This window comes from Orycteropus afer, unplaced genomic scaffold (genome assembly GCF_000298275.1).
Source record: "Orycteropus afer afer isolate SDZICR_OR568_19922 unplaced genomic scaffold, OryAfe1.0 scaffold00422, whole genome shotgun sequence".
In the NCBI taxonomy this organism is placed as follows: Eukaryota; Metazoa; Chordata; class Mammalia; order Tubulidentata; family Orycteropodidae; genus Orycteropus; species Orycteropus afer.
This window is the reverse complement of record NW_006922009.1, coordinates 185,319-208,935: the sequence shown is the minus strand read 5'-3', so window position 1 is coordinate 208,935 and position 23,617 is coordinate 185,319. Positions and strand designations below refer to the sequence as shown.

The 23,617-nt window shown below is 40.0% G+C and overlaps 1 protein-coding gene across 1 annotated transcript in view; it reads right to left on the bottom strand.

Moving 5' to 3' along the window:
• BBS9 (Bardet-Biedl syndrome 9) overlaps positions 1-23,617 on the bottom strand; it is a 784,410-nt gene that overhangs the window by 632,862 nt on the left and 127,931 nt on the right. Inside the window, 1 exon segment of the mRNA XM_007953988.1 lies at positions 949-1,123. Coding sequence (XP_007952179.1) covers positions 949-1,123 — 175 coding nt within the window.

Sequence of the window (23,617 nt, the reverse complement as noted above, 5' to 3'; positions counted from 1 at the left end):
TAATCCAGGTAACAGATTTGTCAAAACAACCTTATTATCCACCTTTATAGCCAGAGGAGTATCTGAGTTGTGCAAATAGTTAGCACATGGCTATTATCTGAAAGGTTAGTGATTGAAATCCATTTAGAGGTGCCTTGGAATAATCGCCTCAATGACAAAACAATCAGTCTGCTGGTTTTATAGGAAGGATGAAGACACTGACCATCAAACAGCTGTTAGAAGCAAAAACAAGATTCTAAACCAGGTCTGTATCTACCCCAAATCCCTGCTCTCTCAAATCACTACATTATATTGACTTTCAAATATGTTTTCGTACATCAATGATACAAAATTTTATTCTCAAAGAAAGCAGTCCCTTTTTTATTTGTAATATTCTAGCTCTCTGTGGAAAAGAATAAATCAACAACTGAAGAAAAAACCCCAAACCACTGTCATCGAGTCAATTCTGACTCACAGTGACCTTATAAGACAGAGTAGAACTGCCCCATAGGGTATCAAAAGCTGTAAATCTTTAAAGAAAGAGACTGCCACATCTTTCTTCCATGGAAGAGCTGGTAAGTTCAAACCACTGGCCTCTTGGATAGCAGCCAAGCACTTGAACCACTATGCCACCAAGACTCTTGTTGAATCAACACTTCAAAAATCATAATGATTTAGTTCATTATTGCAAAAGGTCAAGGAAAGGTTTATATATGGAAGGAAACTTTCTTTGTTGGTTACCAGAGGTGGGAGGGAAGGGGAAAGAACACTGCAAAAAAAAAAAATATATATACATTGACCCATGTCACTTTAGCTTCGTGTATTTCACTGTACATAAACTATATTTCAATAAAATGGATTTTTATAAAATCCTATGGAGGAAAAACATAATAATAAAAAAAAAAATACACATACCCCCCCCCCAAAAAAAAATCATAATGATTCCAAAGACTTGACATCCAAACTTACTTGTAACTTTCCACTTGTCGGCAGGAAGAGACAGTAATGAAGGAATCTGTACGAGAACTGTAAGCGAGAGGGCCAGGCAGAAGGGACCCAGGGAGAAATCTCCCAAAAGCATAGCTTTCCTGCTCAAACACCATAAGCATCCCATCCATGGACTGTATACAAATTAAATCTCGACCTAAAGAAAAATTAGAGGAAATTAAAGGACATCTATTATAATAGTTTTAATTTATCACTTCTCACCACAAAAATGGATGGTGGTTAGTTTCTACCAAGGAGGAAGATAGGTAGTTTAAATTTTAAATTACAAACTGATGAAGCTACCATGTTATTGTACACCAGTATCCATACAGCTCCCAATCTTTAGATTACTAATAAAGGTAATTTTAAGTACATTTATTTTCATTTACTGAATGCTGTTGTTGTTGTTATGTGCCATCGAGTCGGCCCCGACTCATAGCGACCCCTCCTTGGGTTTCCGAGGCAGTATCACTACGGAAGTAGGATTGCCCAACCTTCCTTCCGAGGAGTGGCTAGTGGGTTTGAACCGCCAGCCTTCTGGTTAGCAGTCAAGTGCTTTAGCCACTATGCTACCAGAGCTCCTTACTGCATGCTAGTATCTCCTAATTTAAGATAAATTCTGTAAACAAACAAAACCTTCTCATAAGGCACCATTTTTACGAATTTACAAATATAACAAAATCTGTTCCTCATGGGGTTTATTCTCTTCTCCATACCAGGTTGGCCTTGTACTTTCAAATGTCAGCCTCAAAAGTCAAATTATTTAGACACTGGCAAAACACAACAGACCAAATCCATAAGCGTGTATTAGGCATCAGTTTCATAAAATCACAGTACTGAGAAATACTAATCATTGAATGCCCTAAACTATAGATTGATTTTGGGTATCTTTTACTATCACTCTATCTGTATTAACTATGATATTCATAACCCACTGCCATCAGGTAGTTCTTAAAATATACAGAAATGATGATAACAGTAATTATTTATATGATACAGTATGTTGTTGTTGTTGTTGTTGTTATGTGTCATCGAGTCATTTCCGACTCATAGGGACCCCTCCTTGGGTTTCCGAGGCAGTATCACTACAGAAGTAGATTGCCCAATCTTCCTTCTGAGGAGTGACTGGAAGGTTTGAACTGCAAGCCTTCTGGTTAGCAGTCAAGGGCCTTAGCCACTATACCACCAGAGCTCCCGTGATACAGTATGTTGTTGTTGTTATTTGCCATCGAGTCAGACCCAACTCATAGCAACCCCTCCTTGGGTTTCTGAGGCAGTATAACTATGGAAGTAGATTGCCCAAGCTTTCTCCCAAGGAGTGGCTGGTGAGTTTGAAGCACCAGCCTTCTGGTTAGCAGTCAAGTGCCTTAGGCACTACACTACAAATTGAGATAGATATCATGGCTATAATTTTTCATGTTGCTATTGTGATTAGCATATCCTATAATGTGTCATATATGAAACAATTTTGTTAGAGAAAATTTAAGCTACTCATTAAAGAAATAAATTAAAGGCCAGCCCTCTAATTAATTTCACCTCTCCAGCCCATACTAACCAGTACAGTAAGTCCAGTAACAACAATTTCAAAAATACATAGGCCACCAAGTCACCATGAGGCCTGAGCTTCCCATCATGAACTGTTGTCTGACCCACAGAGTCATAAAGTTGGACGCACACAGCAGCAATCCATTGTTAAATGGAAGTGGTATATCAGAGATCAGGCTCAAGCAGGACCTGAAGGCACAAGTAAGTTGCATGAGGAAGTGGCCCAAATGCCGATGGTCTCCACTCGTCATATTACCTTCCCTCTCCCAGTCTGTACCTAGGGCCTCATGGAGAGTTTCTTATGATCAGCTGACTGAGGAAGAGAAAACTTGTGCCTGGTTTACAGATGTTTCTGCGTGATATGCAGGCACCACTTGAAAGTGGACAGCAGCAGCACAGCAGCCCTTTTCTGGGCCTTCCTTAAAGGAGAGTGGTGAAGGGAAATCCTCCCAATGGGCAGAACTTCAAGCCGTGCATCTGGCTGTTCATTTTGCATGGAACAAGAAATGGCCAGATGTACAATTGTTTATGGATTCGTGGGCTGTAGCCAATGGCTTGGGCAGATGGTCTGGAACTTGGAAAGAACCTGATTGGAAAATTGGTGACAAGGATGTATGGGGAAGAGGTATGCAGATAGATCTCTCTGAATGGGCCAAAGGAGTAAAGATATTTGTGTCTCATGTGAATGCCCACCAAAAGGTGACCTCGGCAGAGGAGGACTTTAACAATAAGGTGGATAAGATGACACATTCAGTGGAAACCAGCCACCCTTATCCCCAGCTACTCCTGTCATTGCTCAATGGGCTCATGAACAAAGTGGCCATGGTGGCAGAGATGGAGGTTATGCATGGGCTCAGCACTGATTTGGCTACCACCACTGCTAAGTGCCCAATCTGCCAGCAGCAGAGACCAACATTTAGAGTCTGCGATATGGAACCATTCCTCGGGGTGATCAGCCAGCAACCTGGTGTCAGGTTGATTACGTTGGACCACTTCCATCATGGAAAGGACAGTGTTTTGTTCTTACTGGAATAGATATTTATTCTGGATATACATTCACCTTCCCTGCACGCAATGCTTCTCCCAAAACTACCATCCATGGACTTACAGAATGCCTTATCTACCGTCATGGTATCCCACACAGCATTGCTTCAGATCAGGGACTCACTTCACAGAAAATGAAGTGTGGCAATGGGCCAATGTTAATGGAATTAATTGGTTTTACCATGTTCCCCATCATCCTGAAGCAGCTGGCTTGATAGAACAATGGAATGGCCTACTAAAAACATAATTATGGCACCAGCTAGGTGGCAACACCTTGAAGGGTTGGGGCAATGTTCTCCAGGAGGTTGTATATCCTCTGAACCAGCATTCAATATACAGTGTTCTTTCTCTAATAGCCAGAATTCATGAGTCCAGGAACCAAGGGGCGGAAACGGTAGTGGTACCACTCACTATTACCCCTAGTGACTCACTCAAAAAATTTTTACTTCCTGTCCCTGCTACCCTATGCTCTGCAGACCTAGAGATCTTAGTCCCAAAGGGAAGAGCACTCCCACCTGGAGACACAGTACTGATTGCACTGAACTGGAAGTTAAGAATGCCATCTGGCCATTTTTGCTTCTTCGTGCCTCTGGATCAACAGACAAACAAGGGTGTTACTGTACTATCTGGTGTGATAGATCCTGATTACCTAAGGGAAATTGGATTGACATTACATAATGGAGGTAAAGAAGAATATGCCTGGAATACAGGAGATTCTTTAGGACGTCTCTTAGTACTACTATGCCCTGTGATTAAGGTCAATGGAAAATTACAGCAATCCAATTCTGGTATGACTACTAATGGCCCAGACCCTTCAGGAATGAAGGTTTGGGACACCCCACCAGGCAAAGAACCACGACAAGCTGAGATGCTTGCTGAGGACAAGGGAAATACAGAATAGGTGGTAGAAGAAGGTAGTTCTGAATATCACCTACAGCCACATGACCAGTTGCAGAAATAAGGACTGTGATTGTTATATTTCTTCATTGTATATGTGCATCAAATATTTTTGTTTCCTTCTGTTATGAACTGTGAAATGTAAACAAGCTTAATGTGTGTTGGTTGTACACGTGTTAGCGTATCATGTTAGGTACAAATATGACTTTATAATTGTCCTTATTTAGAGTTTATATATGGATTGCCAAGTTGACAAGGGGTGGACGGTGAGAGTTGGAGTTGTGTGTCAGCTTGGCTGGACCACAATTCTGTGTGGCTTAAGCAATTGTGATGTGGGTTATTTCCATGATGTGATCAGATTTACATGTTTTGAGCAGCCAATCCATTGAAAGGGAGTTTCCTTAGGGGTGTGGCCTGCTTCCAATATATTTATGGACATCCTGGGAAAAGAGACACTCTTCTGTGGATCAGGATCCTGTTGTGCTGCCTACAACTGTTCATGAGCAAACAATCCATCATTCGGCCTGAAGATCTTGGATTCGTCATTTGTTAGAGTCAACAGCTGGTCTACTTCCTGCCAACTTTGAGTTCATCAGTCCCTGCAGCTGCACGAGTCAGGAAAAGCCTCCAGCTTGATGTTTGATAGAAGAACTTGGGACTTGCCAACTTCTATAAGTGTGTGAGCCGTTTTCCTAAGATAAATTTCTCTTTCTCTATATGTATATATGGAAGCTCTGTTTTATATGTATATATAAGCTTTACTGGTTTTGCTTCTCTAGAGAACCCAGCCTAACACACATGAGTAGGGATCAACTCCCTGGCAACAGGTTATGCTATTAAAACTTAAAAAGGTATGAGTTTGTATATATGTTGTTATGTGTGTGCATGCTATACGTATATGTTCAGATATACATTTAGACAAAGAATACTTCACCCAGCCAAAACTTAACTACTTTGCGATTCCAATGGCCTGCATACCATCAAAGATGAAAAAGTATAAAACTGCCTCTAAGTAGTCAAAATAAATTTCACAGGTCTTTAGAGTGAAAATCACGCAAACTTTTAATAAGAAAGATTCCCAGGTCTCACTTGGGACACATATATTCCTATTTTAGCTATGTTGTTGTTGTTGTTATGTGCCATCGAGTCATCTCCAACTCAGAGCAACCCCTCCTTGGGTTTCCGAGGCAGTATCACTACGGAAATCAATTGCCCAACCTTCCTTCCGAAGAGTGGCTGGTGGGTTTGAACCGCCAGCCTTTAGGTTAGCAGTCAAGTGCCTTAGGCACTATGCTACTAGAACTCCTATTTTAGCTACAGTTCTAGTAATTGTAGTTTTCAAAAACAAGTAATTAAGATTCCTGAAACTTCAGCCTTCTCATTTGTAAAATGAGTATTTTTGTAGAAGAGCTCCAAAGTTAGAGATAAGATGTAAAATTCCCTGTTCTGGTTACCGAGTGCCACTCTGACAGGAATATACCACAAATGGGATGACTTGAACAAACAGGAATTTATTCTCTTACAGTTCGGGAAGATAGAAGTCTGAGTTCAAAGTGTCAGGCTCTGAGTTCAAAGTGTCAGGTTGTGTGAAAGCCCCTCAACCTTGGGCTTCAGCTCCGTCTCCTGCTCCTGGCCCACTGAAGCTAGAGGCTTTTCTTCAGTCAGCTGCTGGCTGCTGAGGCTGACAAGCCCATGGTTGATAAGTAAAAAGGCACAGTCCCGATGTTACCAAACCACATGGCAGGCCATTAATTCAAGTCCATTGAAAGTGCCAAGGTCAGTAGAGCATGGCAGACTGTTGAGCAATGACATGGCTACATGCAGGGTCCAAGCGTTCCTTAAGCTAGAGACCATTCCCAAAGCTGTTTCCTATATATGGGAAGCAGACCACATCCCTAAAGCAGCTACTCAGATGCTTGTGGTAGATCCCACCATGGAGTTGATTGCCAGTCTTATCATGGGGAATAACTACCACCAGCTGCCTAGCCACTCAACCGGGCCCAACCAAGTTGACATACAACTTTAACTACCACAATCCCCAACACATACAATACACATAAATCACACAATAAATTATAACATTATTATGATGGTTACTCTTGCCTGCTTCCCTAGTCCAGCAGCAAATTATGAAGGCAGAGGGCAGGAGGACACTGATTGCTGTGAACAGTGACAGCTAATATCCTAACAAAAAGAGGAAGTTAGAACATCTATAAAATATATATCAAATAATTCACAAAGGAACAACAGTTTGGGCTCGATGAGTACAGGAACAATTAATATTCTTTATCTTGAATGCAGAAATATCATGTTACAACATATTGAAAAAAAAAAAAAAAAAACAACCTGGATTTAGTATGTTTGTTGTAACTCAGTCATTTTCCAAAAAGAACTTACGGCAGAGATACTAACTATCCCCCACCCCTCAGTAGTCATTCTTTCTTTAGTACCAAAACCAAAACCAAACCCACTGCCATTGAGTTAGTTGATTCCTACCAAAGTAACATTATAGGACAGAGTAGAACTGTCACATAAGGTTTCCAAGGCTTTAAATCTTCCTGGAAGCCAACTGCCTCATCTTTACCCCAGGGAGCAGCTGGTGGGTTCAAAGCACTGACCTTCTGGTTAGCAGCCAAATGCTTTAACCACTATGCCACCAGAGCTCCTCTTTAGTAGCAGAACCCATGAATTAGCACTAGACACATGGTCATCCAGAATAAAGCTTTTATTTCCAGGCCTTATCACAGATACTTCCTGGGTAGTGCAAATAGCTAATGACCTTGACTGCTGACCAAAACTTTAGAGGTTCGAGTCTACCTCAGGGCACCTCAGAAGAAAGGCCCAGCAATATACTTCTGAAAAATCAGTCCTTGAAAACCGTCTGGAGAACAGTTCTATGCTGACACATACAAGGTCCTCATGAGTTATAATCAACTTGACAGCAACTGATTCTGGGTTTTTGTTTTTATCACAGACACATTTCCCTTGCCGTTGAGTCAATTACAACTCACTGCAACCCTATAGGACAGGGTAGAAATTCCTTACAGTATTTTCAGAGCTGTAAATCTTTATGAAAGCAGACTGTCACATCTTTCTCCCATGGACCAGCTAGCGGGTTGAATCTACCAACTTTTCAATTAGTAGCTGAGCACTTTAATCACTGTGTCACCATGGCTCTATCAGAGACATGTAACCATGTAACTATGTTTTTGCCAATGGAATGGAAGTAGAGGTGATGTGTATAAATCCCAGACGTGCCCTTAAAAGTACTGAGTATGCACTCCTCTGCTCCTCTCCCCAGTAAAATGGTAGGGATGAAATAGTGATCTTGGCCTCAGGGATGGAAGTCACAAACTGAGGACAACAGAGCCACCCTACCAATCAAGGCTCACTTTATCACCAGGAGGTTAAATGAGAGAGAAATATACATGGTTCTTATTTAAATCACAGTTTAAGTTGGATCTTTGATAAAGCAACCAAACCTATTCTTTAAATAACACAGTGCTTATCTCAGTCAAAAGAATTCTGGTGATCCAGTGGTTAAAGCATTTGGCTGCCAACCAAAAGGCCAGTGGTTTGGACCCACCAGCCACTTCACAAGAGAAAGCTGAGTCTGTCTGTGTCCATAAAGATTTACAGTCTTTCAATACAACAAATGTTTGGGACCAACACAGTATCACTAAGGGAAAAAGTAGACACAGAGAGGTACACAAGCAGTTCAGATGAGAAAGGTAAATTCTATTACATACATAATACTGCACTGTCAGTAATAACAAACACTGATCTACAGGTTGGTACGTATGTAGACAGGCAAGAAGATCGGGTATGGGTAGGTGGACGGGAATATACTCATGATCATACATAGGTTTGGCAGGCAATATTCTGGAATACGTTATTTGTATGTGCTATAAAAATGTCCATATTCATTATAGAACTAACAGAAGACAAAGTTAGGATAATTCCTCCCCACCACCCCCTCAAAGGAAACAAATTAGGATAACTTCTTAACCACAACCAAGCACCCTGAAGGAGTCACTGAGCCTTTGCACTCAGGACCATGGTCACAGAGGATGTCAAACTCAACTGGCACAACATAGTACACAAAAACATTGTTCTACATCTTACTTTGGTGAGTAGCAACTGGGGTCTTAAAAGCTTGCAAGCAGCCATCTTAGATGTAAATGTTGATCTCTCCTCATCCAGAACAAAGAAGAGTGAAGAAAATCAAAGATGTATGGAAACAATTAGTCCAAGGGATGAATGGACCATGGAAACCTCTGCCTCCATGACCCTGGGATCAGAAGAACTAGATGGTACCCAGCTATCAATGCCAACTATTCAGAAGGGGATCAAAACTGGAGATCTAGATAGAGTGGGAGAAAAAATGTAGACCAAAATTCAAAACCATAAAAAAGACTGGTTGAACCACAGGGAGGAGGGAGGAGGAGAGCTGTTACACTGTGGGGACTGTAATCAATGTCACAGAACAAAATGTATATGAACTGCTGAATGTAAAATGAATCTGCTTTGTAAAACTGCACCCAAATCACAATAAAAAGTTAAAAGAAACAAAAAGGATTTACGGGCTTGGGAACTCTATGGGACAGTTCTACTCTAGAGTTGCTGAGTCAAATCAACTCGATGACAGTGGGTTTAGTTTGTGTACCTAAGCCAAAACATCCACCCAGCATTGCTGCCTCTTAAAACTGAGTTTGACTTGATCAGATATTGGTTGCAAAAAAACCCAGCCAATTATAGAAAACATATGGGGACAACTAGATAAATTTCAATACAACTGAATGTTGTCTAGAATTAAGGAATTATTGTTAGTTTTCTTAAGTGTAATAATAATAGTGTTGTTATGTAAGAGAATATCCTTAGTGGGAGATGTATACTGAAGTATTTATGTTTATAAGATGGCAAAAAGTCTGTAACTTATTTCAACTGGTTCATCAAAATATGCACGTGTGTATAAAAAAATAGGCATTTATAACCACTGACTCCAGATGGTAGACTATGGGTATTCATGCAACTATTTCTGTGTATTTGAAAGTTTTCATAATAAAAATGTAGAAAAAATAAAATAAAATGCTTGAATATATATACACTTTGTATACAAGTGCACTTTTTTTAAAAAATTAAGGGGAGAAATGGCCATGATGGACTTGAGCAACCTGGGGGTAAACTAATAAATTTAATCTCAGTAACTCAAGGCTCAGAGACAGAAGGAATCCAGCCAATAAAACATATTAGCATGAACTTTGTAATTGTAATACTGAGATTACTGTAATCAAAACATATTCTTGATATCTGTATTATTAAAGAATCTGAGCAAACCCACCAGGCACTCCTTGGAAGGAAAGTCAGGCAATCTACTTCTGTAGAGATACTGCCTCAGAAAACCATAGAAGGGGTCACTACGAGTGAGGTTTTGGTTTTTTTTTTTTTTTTTTTTTTTTGGTTACTGTAGACTGAATCAAAAACTCCAGAGACAGAGCCTAGCAATTCTAGATTTTAACAGGTTCTAAAGGCTATTCCAGGAATTCTGATGTCACTGAGGTTAGACTCAGCCACATGCAGGGTTCAAGTGTGCCAAAAAGCTGGAGATCTTCCTCAAAATTGCTTCTTATATACTGGAAGCAGCTCACATCCCAAAAGGAGTTACTCAGCTGCTCCAGTAGATTCCACCATGGAGTTAATTATCAATCTCATCATGGGGAATAACTACATACAGCTGCCCACCCATTCAAAACCGGGCCCAGCCAGGTTGACACACAACTTTAACTACCACAATTCCACACCCTTGTCAACTTGGCACCTATATAGATTTTCACTGGGTGGCACATGTACAGATCTCCTTTCACTGGATGGTTTCAGTCCCCTAGTTCATCTGAGTGAGGACCTCACCCTCTTGGCCTGGCAGCCCCATTTCTCTACCTCTTGGGCATGGCATCCCTGCCCTGTCACTCTTTGGCAGCAGCTATGGTCCCTTCCCACTGGCCCACATGAGCCAGCAGCTTCACACTCCAACACCTAGGGCGCTATGATGATTCCACCCCCAGAGGCCATGGTCCTACCTATTTTGATGCATGCTAAAGTTTGAGAACCACTGTCTCAGCATATTACAAAGAATTAGGACTTCAAGAAAATTTGAGCCACAGACAAAATTTGGCTCTTTAGCATGGTATACAAGGTTCTATCTCCTGAAACTCTAACAACATTGAGCAAAGTGCTGAACATACTGTAATATTTAAGATCCAGATAATCTGGGTTTAAAGTTCAGCTCTATCAACTATTAGCTATGTGAGCTCAAGTTTTCTTATGTGCAAGATGGCTTACCCTCCTTAGTAAGTTATGAGAATTAAGTGAAGTAATGTATGGAAATTGTATCTCAAACCAAAGGCCAAACTAACTGTCATCAAGTTGATTCTGACTCATAGTGATCCTCATTGGGTTTCCAAGTCTGTAAATCTTTATGGAAGCAGAATGACCCATCCTTCTTCCATGGAAGGGCTGGTGGGTTCAAACCACTGACCTTTTGTTTAACAGCCAAATGCCCTAACCACTATATCACCAGAGCGCCTTGGAAATTGTATCTAGCAAGCAGTAAATACTTACATCATTTTTATAATTATTTTCTAAGCTTCATACTGCATTAATGTTTAACTGACTATTGTTTCCAACATGCACCATGATGTACATGCTTCCTTCCTTTTGCTTATAGTATTTCCTTTCCCCACCCTCCAAGAAAAAAAAAAAAAAAACTTCAATTTTCTTCCCCTGGTAGAGTATATATTTGCTGGCTCCCTCTTGATCATCCATTCCTCTTTATTCCCATCCTTACCCGTAAGGTTGGAGCAAGAGTGACCCCATAAGATCTTCATTTATATAGACCAATTAGTATCCCACTAGTCATGGTGACTGGTTCAAACCAAAACCAAACCCACTGCCATCAAGTCGATTCTGACTAATAGCAAATCTTAAGGACAGAGTAGAAACTGCCCCATAGAGTTTTCAAGACTAGAAATATTTACAGAACCAGATTGCCTCATCTTTCTCCCAAGGACAAGCTACTAGGTTTGAACCATCAACCTTCTGGTTAGCAATGCTTCAACCACTGTACCACCAGAGCTCCTGATTGGTTCAAAGACATGTATTAGTTATAGTCAAGAGAGAAAATAAACCCCTGGACTAGTGCTAGAACTATAGAAAAATTTTCTCTTCCCTGGAGAATCATGTGTGAGAGGGAAAAGGTCTAGAGTCACTGCTATGACAGAATTATGGAAGGCACTGTTTGATCCTCACCTGGAGCTAATACTACCCCTGAATTTTGTAGACAATAAATTATTGATGTCATTTGAGTTGAGTTCTCTGCTCCTGAATCAAATAGATCAACCTTATTTTTCTTCTGAGCATCATCATTGGCTGATTCTCACATCTTCCCAAAAGCCTTCTTTTTCCCCATCTAGGAGCTGTGGTAGGAGCTCTGGTAGCACAGTGGCTAAGGCATGTGACAGCTAACCAGAGGCTGGCAGTTCAAACACACCAGCCACTCCTCGGAAGGATGGTTGGGCAATCTGCTTCCGTAGTGATACTGCCTCGGAAACCCAAGGAGGGGTTGCTATGAGTCGGGTCCAACTCCACGGCACATAACAACAACAACAACGACAGGAGCTCTGGTGGCATAGTGCCTAAGGCATTTGCCTGCTAACCAGAAGGTCAGCAGTTCAAACCCATCAGCCACTATGCAGAAGGAAGACTGGGCAATCTACTTCCATAAAGATTTACTGTCTCAGAAATTGAAAGGGGGTCACTATGAGTGGAAATTGACTCAATGGCAGTGAGTTTAAGGACTTCATAGAGCCCCATCCTTACTTCCATCTTAGAATTAATCATTGTCCACTGCAATTACCTGCTTTTGAATCTGTTGATTGCTCAGGATTAAACTCAAAGGACTATATCTTACACATCTTTGTAAATGCAGCACCTATAGAATGCCTGGCACATAAGAGATACATAATAAATGTCTGTTGAGCTGAAGTAAGCTAGGCAAAATAATTTATTCATGTGTAGCTTGGATTGGCTGTGATTTTTTTTTTTTTCTATGTGCTTTACACTGCACTTGAAGTATGCAAAAGAATGCTTTATTTATTACAATCCTGGCTGCAGATGTTTAGAAAAAATGTAGGGATCAATCCAAAACATTACTCAAATAAATAAATAAATAAATCCTTAAAATCACTGTTTTGGAAGCCAGTTCAGAACACATTCCAAAGGCTCTCCTTGCAGATAATAGGAACAAAAATAACAGTACAGAGAAGCTATGAAAGTTTTGTAGCTCTGATAGGACATAAGCAACAGGAAGCTTTCATAAAAGCAATGGGATTTCAGAATGTATTTTAATGACCTAGCCATGAATTGTATTCAATGAGTCCCTAACACATGCTATCACATACTCAATATTATAACAGGATCTGTAAGAAATATAAAATACCAGCAATAATAACTACTACTGCCATTTACTAAGTACTTACTATATTCCCACCCTTGTACTAAATATTTAACCAACAAATTAGGTAATATCCTCAATAACCCTAAAAGGAACAACAGTCCCCTCTTACAGATAAGAAGCTTGACTTCCACAGAGATACAATTTGTCTTGTTGTTGTTGTTAGGTGCCTTCGTGCTGGCACTGACTCATAACAACCCTATGGACAACAGAACAAAACATGGCATGGTCTTACACCATTCTCACAATTCTTGCTATGCTTCAGCCCATCACTGCAGCCACTGTGTCAACTCATCTTGTTGGACTCTTCCCCTTCTTCACCGACTGTCTACTTTACCAAGCATGATATCCTTCTCCAGGGTCTTGTCCCTTCTTACAACATGATTAAAGAATGTGAGACGAAGTCTGGCCATTCTCGATTCCAAGGAACATTCTGGCTACACTTCTTCCAAGACGGATTTGTTTGTTCTTTTCGAAGTCCATGGTATTTTCAGTATTCTTTGCCAACACCACAATTCAAAGGCATCAACTCTTCTTCAGACTTCTTCATTCACTGTCCAGCTTTCACATGCATTTGAGGCGACTGAAAATACCATGGCCTGGGTTACAGGCACCTTAGTCTTCAAAGTGATAGCTTCACTTCTTAAGAACTTAAAGAGGTCTTTTGCAGCAGATTTGCCCAGTGCAATACGATGTCTAACTTCCTGACTGCTGCTTCCACGGATGTTGACTGTGGATCCAGGTAAAATGAAATCCTTGACAACTTCAATTTTTTCCTCCATTTATTATGATGCTGCTTATTGGTCCAGGTGTAAGGATTTTTGCTTTCTTTATGCTGATGTGTATTCCATATTGAAGACTGTAGTCTTTGATGTTCATCAGTAAGTACTTCAAGTCACCTTCATTTCCAGTAAGCAAGGCTGGATCATCAGCATATCACAAGTTGTTAATGATTCTTCCTCCAATTCTGATGCTGTGTTCTTATTCATATAGCCCAGCTTCTTGGATTATCTGCTCAGCACACAGATTGAATAAGGATGGTGAAAGGATACAACTCTCACACACTCCCCTCCTGATTTTAAACCATGCAGTATCCCCTTGTTCTGTTCTGACAACAGCCTCTTAGTCTATGTACAGGTTTCTCATGAGCACAATTAAGTGTTCTGGAATTACCATTCTTTGCAATGTTATCTATAATTTGTTATGATCCACAAAGTCAAATGCCTTTGCATAGTCAATAAAACACAGGTAGACATCTTTCTGGAGTCAAAAAATTAGAAAATGACAGAGCCATTATTCAAATCTGGGTCTATCTGGCACTACTGTATCACATTAGTTTTCCAAGAGTCAAGACATAGGGTCACATACAAAAATAACAGACATTTATCTACAAAATCTAAGTGTTGTGAATGGGTAGAATAGATAGGGTCAAAAGAAAAAGTAGAAGAATTTCTGGAAGAGAAAAGGAACACATTAGAAAAAGATGCTGAGGCAGTCACACTTGATCCACAGTGCAATCAATCAAGTTTTACCAATAGAGCATGAAACATAAAAGTAATAGGTTGAAAAGATAGCAATGTCCTAATGCTACTTCCTAATTATGCCTAAATTATGCCTAAATGACACGAAAAAGAAAAATTCTTTTCAGTCAAAATCATGAGGCAGTTTGGAAATTTCCTCAAAATTTAAAATCTTGATGTTTCTTTCATTAATCTTGAACATGATGAGAGAGGAAAAAAAAAAAATTACAAGTAAAAATTCTATTTGCAAGGTTTGGTAATAAACTGAGAATGGACCTACCAAGACCATTTTGAAAGGATTTTTGAAAATCAAAACTTTTCTTTTTCAGAGACAAAAAAATTGTGCCTGTGGGGGTTGGGAGATGAAGGCAGGAAAGTTCCATTATGGCTCCGTCATGAAATGAATATTTACTGAATAGTATGTCTCATTTCCTGATGTTAAAATATCATGTAGTTCATGTAGTCAAAGCTTTAACATGGTGTATAAGCTGGTAATCAATTACACATTGAACTGACTGCTAGATTAACAGTTTTCTCCACTAAATGTTAGTCTGTTAACAAAAAGTGGTGTGTAGGAGAGAGAGAGAGAATGTGTGGGTGGGTGAGTGCATGCGCCTGCACGTGCACACATTCCTATGCTTAGAAGTTCTTTCTACCAAACACGATCCAGAGCATTTTTCATCATTCATTATTATGGCAATAAGGGCCCCATGGAGGGCAGTCCTGAATGCCATTTCCTCCAGTTCTCTATAGTCTTTCTCTTCCTGTGGAATCTCTGCAGCTGAGTAAATGGAATGGCATACATGAAAGTAGACTACCAATACTCAGCATGCTACATGTTTTCTGAATCTCTCTATGCTCATATTTCTTTTGCACATTGAGTAAAAATACAAGTGAAGAAATGCAAACGTGACCTGTGGCCAAGCATATATTGCAGTTCAGCATGCAGCTGTCAAAAATGCTTGGTCTTTCTCCAAGTCTGAAAAACACATGAAAAACAGCTGTACAGGTAGTCAAAAGGGCAGACAGGAAACATCAAGAGACTGACACATAAGACCAAAAGAGTCCAAAAGTCTGTGGAACTTCCGCTCATTTTACGCATGCATGGAAAATACTTTCGTTGTTGTTACAGAAACATTGAAATGCTAACTCGTTAATCTTATTGCAAATCTAACTCAAAAATGATGCAACAAGTTTGCTATGAGCAAGGACATAAAAATGTGGACAGCACAATTCAACAGATACTGTCTTAAAACCAAACAGTGGATGGCTTTCTAGAGCTTGCAGGATTGTAAATTTTCCATTAAATATCATCTTTGTACTTTTTCACTTATTTCTTCATATAAATAAAACTACCATCGTTTTGAGATACACACTATAATGTGACTTTGCTTAAAATTTTAATAATTGGCATCACCTGAATGAAAGAATATTACCACTCTCTTTCAAATTATTTTTAGTTTGAGAATTCTAAAAACAATTAGTACCTGATACTAATGCAATATCCAAGTAGATTCTAAGCTTAAAAACTTAGATAGATAATTAATTTTTAAAAACTCTAAGCAAACAGAGGAAATTAATAAATAGAATAAATGTGTTGAGCTAAATAGCTAATATTTTAAACTATATGCCAGGGAAAAATTATACAAATTCTCAACTATTACCAGAATACTGCCCTAATGAGTAACTTCTTGAGATTCAAGAAAATCAAAATTGGGTCTATGTACTACCTCTTCTTATGAACTTGCCTTTTGACATTTTAATGTGTCTCATTTTAATGGCAAACTTTAGTAGCCTCACAAAGAGCACCACTGTGTGTTCTGCCAAGCTATTTAGCACAATCTTTTCCCCAAAACTGTGAATAAGGTTAATAACATATTACAAGAAATTATAGCCATTCATTAAATTAGCATTATATGTGATTGATTCACCATAAATGCAATGCTAGAGTTTAACAGAAGGTCCTACATATCATATTATAATTGGGTGAATTATTTTGTTAGGTACAATGATCATGAAAGGTTTGATAACATTCTCCAGAACTCATGTTCATTCAACAAATGCCACATTCACTGTACACCTAGCACATGCAAGGAGAAATACACTTCCACCCTCAGAAAGTTCAGTAAATATGAGAACTGCACAGTTTGTGCTTGACCAACAGGGTAATCCTGTTGTAATAGTTTCCTAGGGCTGCTATAATAAGGTACCACAAACTGGGTGGCTTATAAAAACACATTTATTGTCGCACAGTTCTAGACCATAGAAGTGTGAATTCAGGGTGCCAGCAGGGCCATGCTGTCTTTGAAGGCTCTAGCAGAAGATTATTTCTTGTGTCTCTCAACTTCTGGCAATTAAATATTACAACCATGTAAAAATTGAGGTTTGTTAAAATAATCATGATTGGTGTCACCAAACCAAACATGTGAAAGATGGTGAATTGGCAAATGTAGTGTTACACATATTTTTACAATTTTTAAAAAAGAAATAATAAAGGCTATGAGAACATTATTAACACTGTCTGGAGGAATCAAGAAAAGCTTCAAAACAGAAAAAAAAAAGAAAACACTTGGGCATAGCAGGCATAGAAAAACTGTAAGGTAATCAGAGAAGCAAAAGGAGAAGGAACCAATGCACAGAAACATGGATTATGAAAGAGCTAGCATGTTTAGAGAGGAGTAGGAAGATCAGTGAATTTTGGAGGGCTATGGGTGGAGGGAGACACTGTTGAGGAAGATGGTACATGTGTTAGACTGGGTTCTCTAGAGAAACACAAAAACCAGCAAAGTGTATATATATATTTAGAGAGAGAGAGAGAGAGATTTATCTTAGGAAAATGGCTCACAAGTGTATAGAAGCCGACAAGTCCCAGCCGACAAGTCCAAGTCTCTGGAGGAGATGGGCTGGCGGCCACTTTAGCTTTTGTAAGCATAGGGGGCCAAGAGATTCAAGGCTGGCAGGCAGTACACTGGTTGTTGACTCCAACAAAAGACGAATCCAAGATCTCCAGGCCGAGCAGTGGGCTGCTCACTCACGGAAGTCTGTAGTCCGCACACCAGGGTTCCAATCCCTCAAGGAATGTGGCTGTTCCCAGGATGTCCCTGGATATCTTGGAAGCAGGCCACACCCCTAGGGAAACTCCCCTTGGGCAGACTGGCCACTCAGAACACAGTCATCTGATCCCATCATGGGAACAACCACACAGAAACTGGGGTCCAGCCAAGTTGACACACAGCTCCAACTATCACAGTCCACCCCTTGTCAACTTGGCAGTTGTACACATCTTCTTAACCATATATAATCTCTAAATAAGGACAATTACAGAGTCATATTTGTGCTTAACATGATACATTAACACACATACAGCCAAAATGGCCAGGTGGCATACTTAATTTCCAGTTCAATGCAATCAGTATTGTGTCTCCAGGTGGGAGTGTTCCTCCCTTTGGGACTAAGATCTCCAGACCCACAGAGCATAGGGTAGCAGGGACAGGAAGCAAAAGTTTTTTGAGTGGGTCACTAGGGGTAATAGTGAGTGGTACCACTCCTGTTTCCACCCCTGGGTTCCTGGACCCATGATTCCTGGCTATTGGAGAAACAGAACCATATATTGGACGCTGGTTTAGAGCATATACAGCCTCCTGAAGAACATTGCCCCAACCCTTCAAGGTATTGCCACCTAGCTGGCACTGTATTTGTGTTTTTAAGAGGCCATTCCATCATTCTATCAAACCAGCTGCTTCAGGATGGTGGGGAGCATGGTAAGACCAGTGAATTCCATGAGCATAAGCCCCCTGCCGCACTTCATGTGCTGTGAAATGAGTCCCTTGATCTGAAGCAATGCTGTGTGGGATGCCATGACGGTGGATAAGGCATTCTGTAAGTCCACGGATGGTAGTTTTAGCAGAAGCATTGCGTGCAGGGAAAGCGAATCCATATCCAGAATAAGTATCTATTCCAGTAAGAACAAAACGCTGTCCTTTCCATGATGGAAGTGGTCCAATGTAATCAACCTGCCACCACGTTGCAGGCTGATCACCCCAAGGAATGGTTCCATATCGTGGACTCAGGGTTAGTCTCTGCTGTTGGCAGATTGGGCACTCAGCAGTGGCAGTAACCAAATCAGCCTTGGTAAGCGAGAGTCCATGTTGCTGTGCCCATGCATAACCTCCATCCCTGCCACCATGGCCACTTTGTTCATGAGCCCATTGAGCAGTGACAGGAGTATACTAGCCAGAACTGATCACAAAGCTGCAACTTAAACCCAGGTTGACTACATCTTACTTTAGTCTTGACAGCTCCATCAGTTTCCTCATCCATAAAACAGTGGTGTTATGAGAATATTACATGATGCTCTTATAAGGATTAAATATGATAAAAATGTATACTGTCTCATACCCAGTAAGCATTTAATAAATGGTAATTAATTGACATTACTGGTGTTATAGATTACATTGTGTCCCCCAAAATATTTGTGTATCTTCTAATAAGTGTCAGCATGGCTTTGTTTGGAAATAGAGTCTTTGAAGATGTTATCAGTTAAGTAAACATGAGATCATAGTCCAATCTGAGTGCTGTCTTTAGAGGAGAGACAGAGGGCAGATGGCCATGTGACAACAGAGCTATGCTGTAACTGCAAACCAAGAACCACCTGGGAATGCCAGAAGCTGAGAGACCCAAGAAATGATCTTCCACTAGACCCTTCAAAGAGAGCATGCCCTGCTGGCACCCTGAATTCACACTCCTACAGTCTAGAACTGCAAGACAATAAATGTGTTTTTATAAGCCACCCAGTTTGGGGTACCTTATTATAGCAGCCCTAGGAAACTAATACAACAGGATTACCCTGTTCTTGAAGCACAAACTATGCAGAAAAAATTAAAATCAAAGGAAAAAAAATTATTTAGAGCAAAAGGATAAAATTTAATGTGAGAAGGAACAATCACACCCACACAGAGAGAAATTCATCATTTCTGTTCAAGCAAAGAAAGGGTTTTAAAGACTTCAAGAATTATAGAAAATCTCTCAGAATTTATTTCTCTGTGAACTTTTGCTGTTCAAGATTATTTTCTGCCCATTTTAAGTTTACTTTCTTCAGAAAAGAAAATTCTCTAACATGATAACTATTCAAATCTCTAAAGAAGTATACTGTGAGGTGTCAAAAAGCCCTATTTGAGAGTGAGCTGTCTCTGCCTCCCCTCTTCTCCCAACACACACACATACACACACACATAAATATTCTCGTTCATCTCTCTCTCCCACTCTCATTCTCTATAGATTTTATTGATGCTTTTTGCAGGATGACCCTGAGTAATATCAGAAAGAAAAGACAGATGATATCAAACAGAAGAGCTCATGTATTTGGCACTCCCTACTTCTTCTTCGGGAGCTCTGGTAGCATAGTGGCTAAGGCACTTGACTGCTCACCAGAAGGCTGGCGGTTCAAACCCACCAGCCACTCCTCGGAAGGAAGGTTGGGCAATCCTACTTCCGTAGTGATACTGCCCGGAAACCCAAGGAGGGGTCGCTATGAGTCAGGGCTGACTCGACGGCACATAACAACAACAACAACAACTTCTTCTTCATCAGAAAGAAAAAATTTTTAAAAGGTAAATACAATGTTGGAGATAGAGTTTAAGAAAATAAATAAATAACTAGTTTCAAAGTAGGAAGTTTCCCAATAAGGCAATAACTAATCAAGGAAAGGAACCCAGGGAATCCCCCCCAAAAAATATTTAAAAACAGAACATTTTTAAATGCCTCTTCATTTTGTGTAAATATTCCTCCTTTGCAATAATATTAGTTCCATAAAGCAATGACTCCAAAAGCTAAACATTTGCTTTTTATATATTGTTAACCTTCTTAATCCTAACATCTACAGTGTATCTAAAGAAGGAACAAGGGAAAGATATAGTCTACTCTGAACTCACTATTACCAAATAAATTAAAACTGTGAGAAAAAAAGAAAAACAACGAAAGCCAAGAAATTCTCAGGTGAGCTTTAACTCATGTACACATACAATTTTAAAAGGCAAAGCAATGTGAATTAGGGAGCACAACAATGCTAACTTTAAATTTCTTGGGCTGTGAATTCCTATCACAGAGTTCAATGTGCTATCTTACCATTGTTTAATTTGTTAAATTTCTTTCTTCCAAAGGAAGCAGTTAAAATACCATACCTTAATAAAAGTCATAAAAATAAATGTGCGTATGTGTGTGCGTGCGCACGTGTGTGTTTATGATATTTAACAAAGAAGATGGAAGGACTTCCATTTAATAAAATGCCCTGGATTGTCACGATAGTACTGTAACATAAGTCTGAATGAAAGCTACCCAGACATTCATCTTTAACCTGAAATCTTAGTACAGTATTTTAGTGACATAGCAAGACAGCTTGATGCATAAACTCCATTCGTATTTAAAGCAAGTTACCCAGTTGCTTGGAACAAACTGCTTATTTCTTAAGCTTGCGTCACACACTCGTAAATGCATAACTTCAATGAAGGGAGGAGGAGAAGGAAGAAAATAAAACGGTATATAAATGTATTACCCAATGTGTTGCTAGTATGAAATTACCCAGTAACCAAACACTAGGCTTATAGAAAACAGAACAGCATCAAAACACTTGATATTAAAAGTTTAACAGTCCTAAACATAAACTAGCAACTTTAAAGAAACAAAAATACAGTCAATATTAAATTATAATTGAGCAACAGAAAGAAAAACATTCTAGTAAAAGAGACAGGCTCAGAGATAACAATCTTCTCTTTTTTTTTTCCTATAAGGAAAGTGAGATTCCAAAAGGTTAAATCACTTACCAAAGGTTATGAAGCTAGTTATAACTACACCTGGGTCTCTCATTCAGTGTACCAGATAACTGGTTCATACAATACTAAGAATTAAAGATGGTCCTCCTTTATATGTTCGTTCTTGCTCTGAATTCCCAATCTCTTTTGGGTTTTGTTATTGTTTTTGTTTTTTAGTTTGATCACTTTCGTGTTGTTTAACTTTTTCTTTTACCTTTTTATTGTGACCTCATTATGAGACAGCTCATTCTCAAATAGGGCTTTTTGACACCTCACAATATACTTCTCTAGAGATTTAAATAGTTATCATGTTAGAGAATTTTCTTTTCTGAAGAAAGTAAACTTAAAATGGGCAGAAAATAATCTTGAACAGCAAAAGTTCACAGAGAAATAAATTCTGAGAGATTTTCTATTTATTATTATTATTATTATTTATTTATTTCACAAAGCATATTCATTTTACATTCAACAGTCCATATATATTTTGTCTCATGACACTGATTACAATCTCCATAATATAATAGTTCTCCTCCTACCTCCTCCCTGTGGTTACCCCTTCCCTGGGTCCTTCTTACCTATGCATTCCTGCCTGCCTAAATCTCTCCCTGTGCAAATGCTGCCCTTCTATCTCCCATGGTTGGCTGTTCTAAGGAGTCTATTTCCCTGGTGTAGTTGTTCAGCTCGTAGACCTGTCTACTGTCTGGCTGAGAGTAGAGCCACAGGAGTGAGTCCAATTCATCTTCTTCCACCCTCAGCAACCCTCTATTTGTGCATTTACTTATGTGATTATTTAAGGTGCTAGCAATGTGCAAGACCCTCTGGTAAAATTGAGAATTCAGTGCGTGAAGAAAACAGATAATAAAAAGAATTTCAGCACTTTCTCAGTGCTGAGCTCAAAACTGAGAAGTCCATTTGAAAGCCACCTTCCCAGTCAAAAGAGCCTACTACTTCACTTACGTTGGTTCCCTCCTTTGATTCCCACTGCAACTTTCCTTGCTGAGGTCTTCGTTACCACCTGTTTTGACCATTACAGTAGTCATTCAGGTTACCAGTCTCTCATACCTCTACCGTCTCACTCATTGCTGTCGAGTCAATATCAACTTATAGTGACCCCTCCCCTTGGGTTTCTGAGGCGGTATCTCTACGGAAGTAGATTGCCCAATCTTCCTTCTGAAGAGTGGCTAGTGGGATTGAACTGCCAGCCTTCTGGTTAGCAGTCAAGTGCCTTAGACACTATGCTACCAGAGCTCCTCCACTCTATATAGGATCTCCAATTCTGATCCCTTTCCAAGTGGCTGACATTGGTAGCCAGGTATCATTTAGTTCTTCTGGTCTCAGGGTCATATAGCTTGAGGATCTCATGGTCTATTATTCCTTCAGACTAACTATTTCCATGCCTCTTTGATTTTCTTCACTCTTCATTGCTCCAGTAGAGGAGAGATCAATAGTTGCCACTTACATGGCCACTCAGAAGCTTTTAAGACCCTACTCACTACTCACCAAAGTAAGCTGTAGAACAATATTTTTGTATATCATGTTGTGCCAATTGAGTTTGATGTCCCCCTGACCATGCCCTTGACTTTACTGTAGCTGCCACTGGCCATTCACTTACTGACTCCACCCCTACCCAGGCAGCTTACACCATCCTCAGCTATGTCCACATGGGAGGGGTCACTGAAGAAGCTACACAGGTGCCAGTCAGCTGATGTGGGGTTCTGTAGGCCCCAGGTACCCAAGTGCCCTGCCTCAGGGCTCCTTCTGACCACAGCCTAGCCCATTTCTGACACCCCTTGGAGCTAAGAGCTAGGACGAGACCCCAAGGTCCTGCTTCCTCTTTGGCTCCAAGTGTGAACCACCTTCAAGACACTGGGTGCCACTGCCCTAGCCTGAGCCCCCTGTGGGCACCCAGGACCCACTGGGCAGCATCTGATCTCCATTGGCCCTACTCCAACACCCCTCCACTCTGCTTAGCACCCCTCCCAGGCAGTGAAATACTATGTAATATGAGCTTCCTATCTCCATGCACACGAGGCCCACTGATCAGGGACCCCATCATGGACCTCAGCATTCATTATTGCCAGAGGTACGTCATCAATGCATAAAATAGTAGATTTTTTACTACTGTCATAAATGCGAAATGTCAGAAACAAAATAGTTGATAACTAAGGAATAGGTGTAATATTTTCCTGTGGATACAGCTAAATTTGGATCATATCTCTACCCTCTCCAACTTCTACAAGTCAAACATAAATCCTTTGAAAATAAGGCTATTTTATTTTTAATGTCTGCCTCACAGCATTGAACACAGTCCCTTATATGTTGGTGCTCCA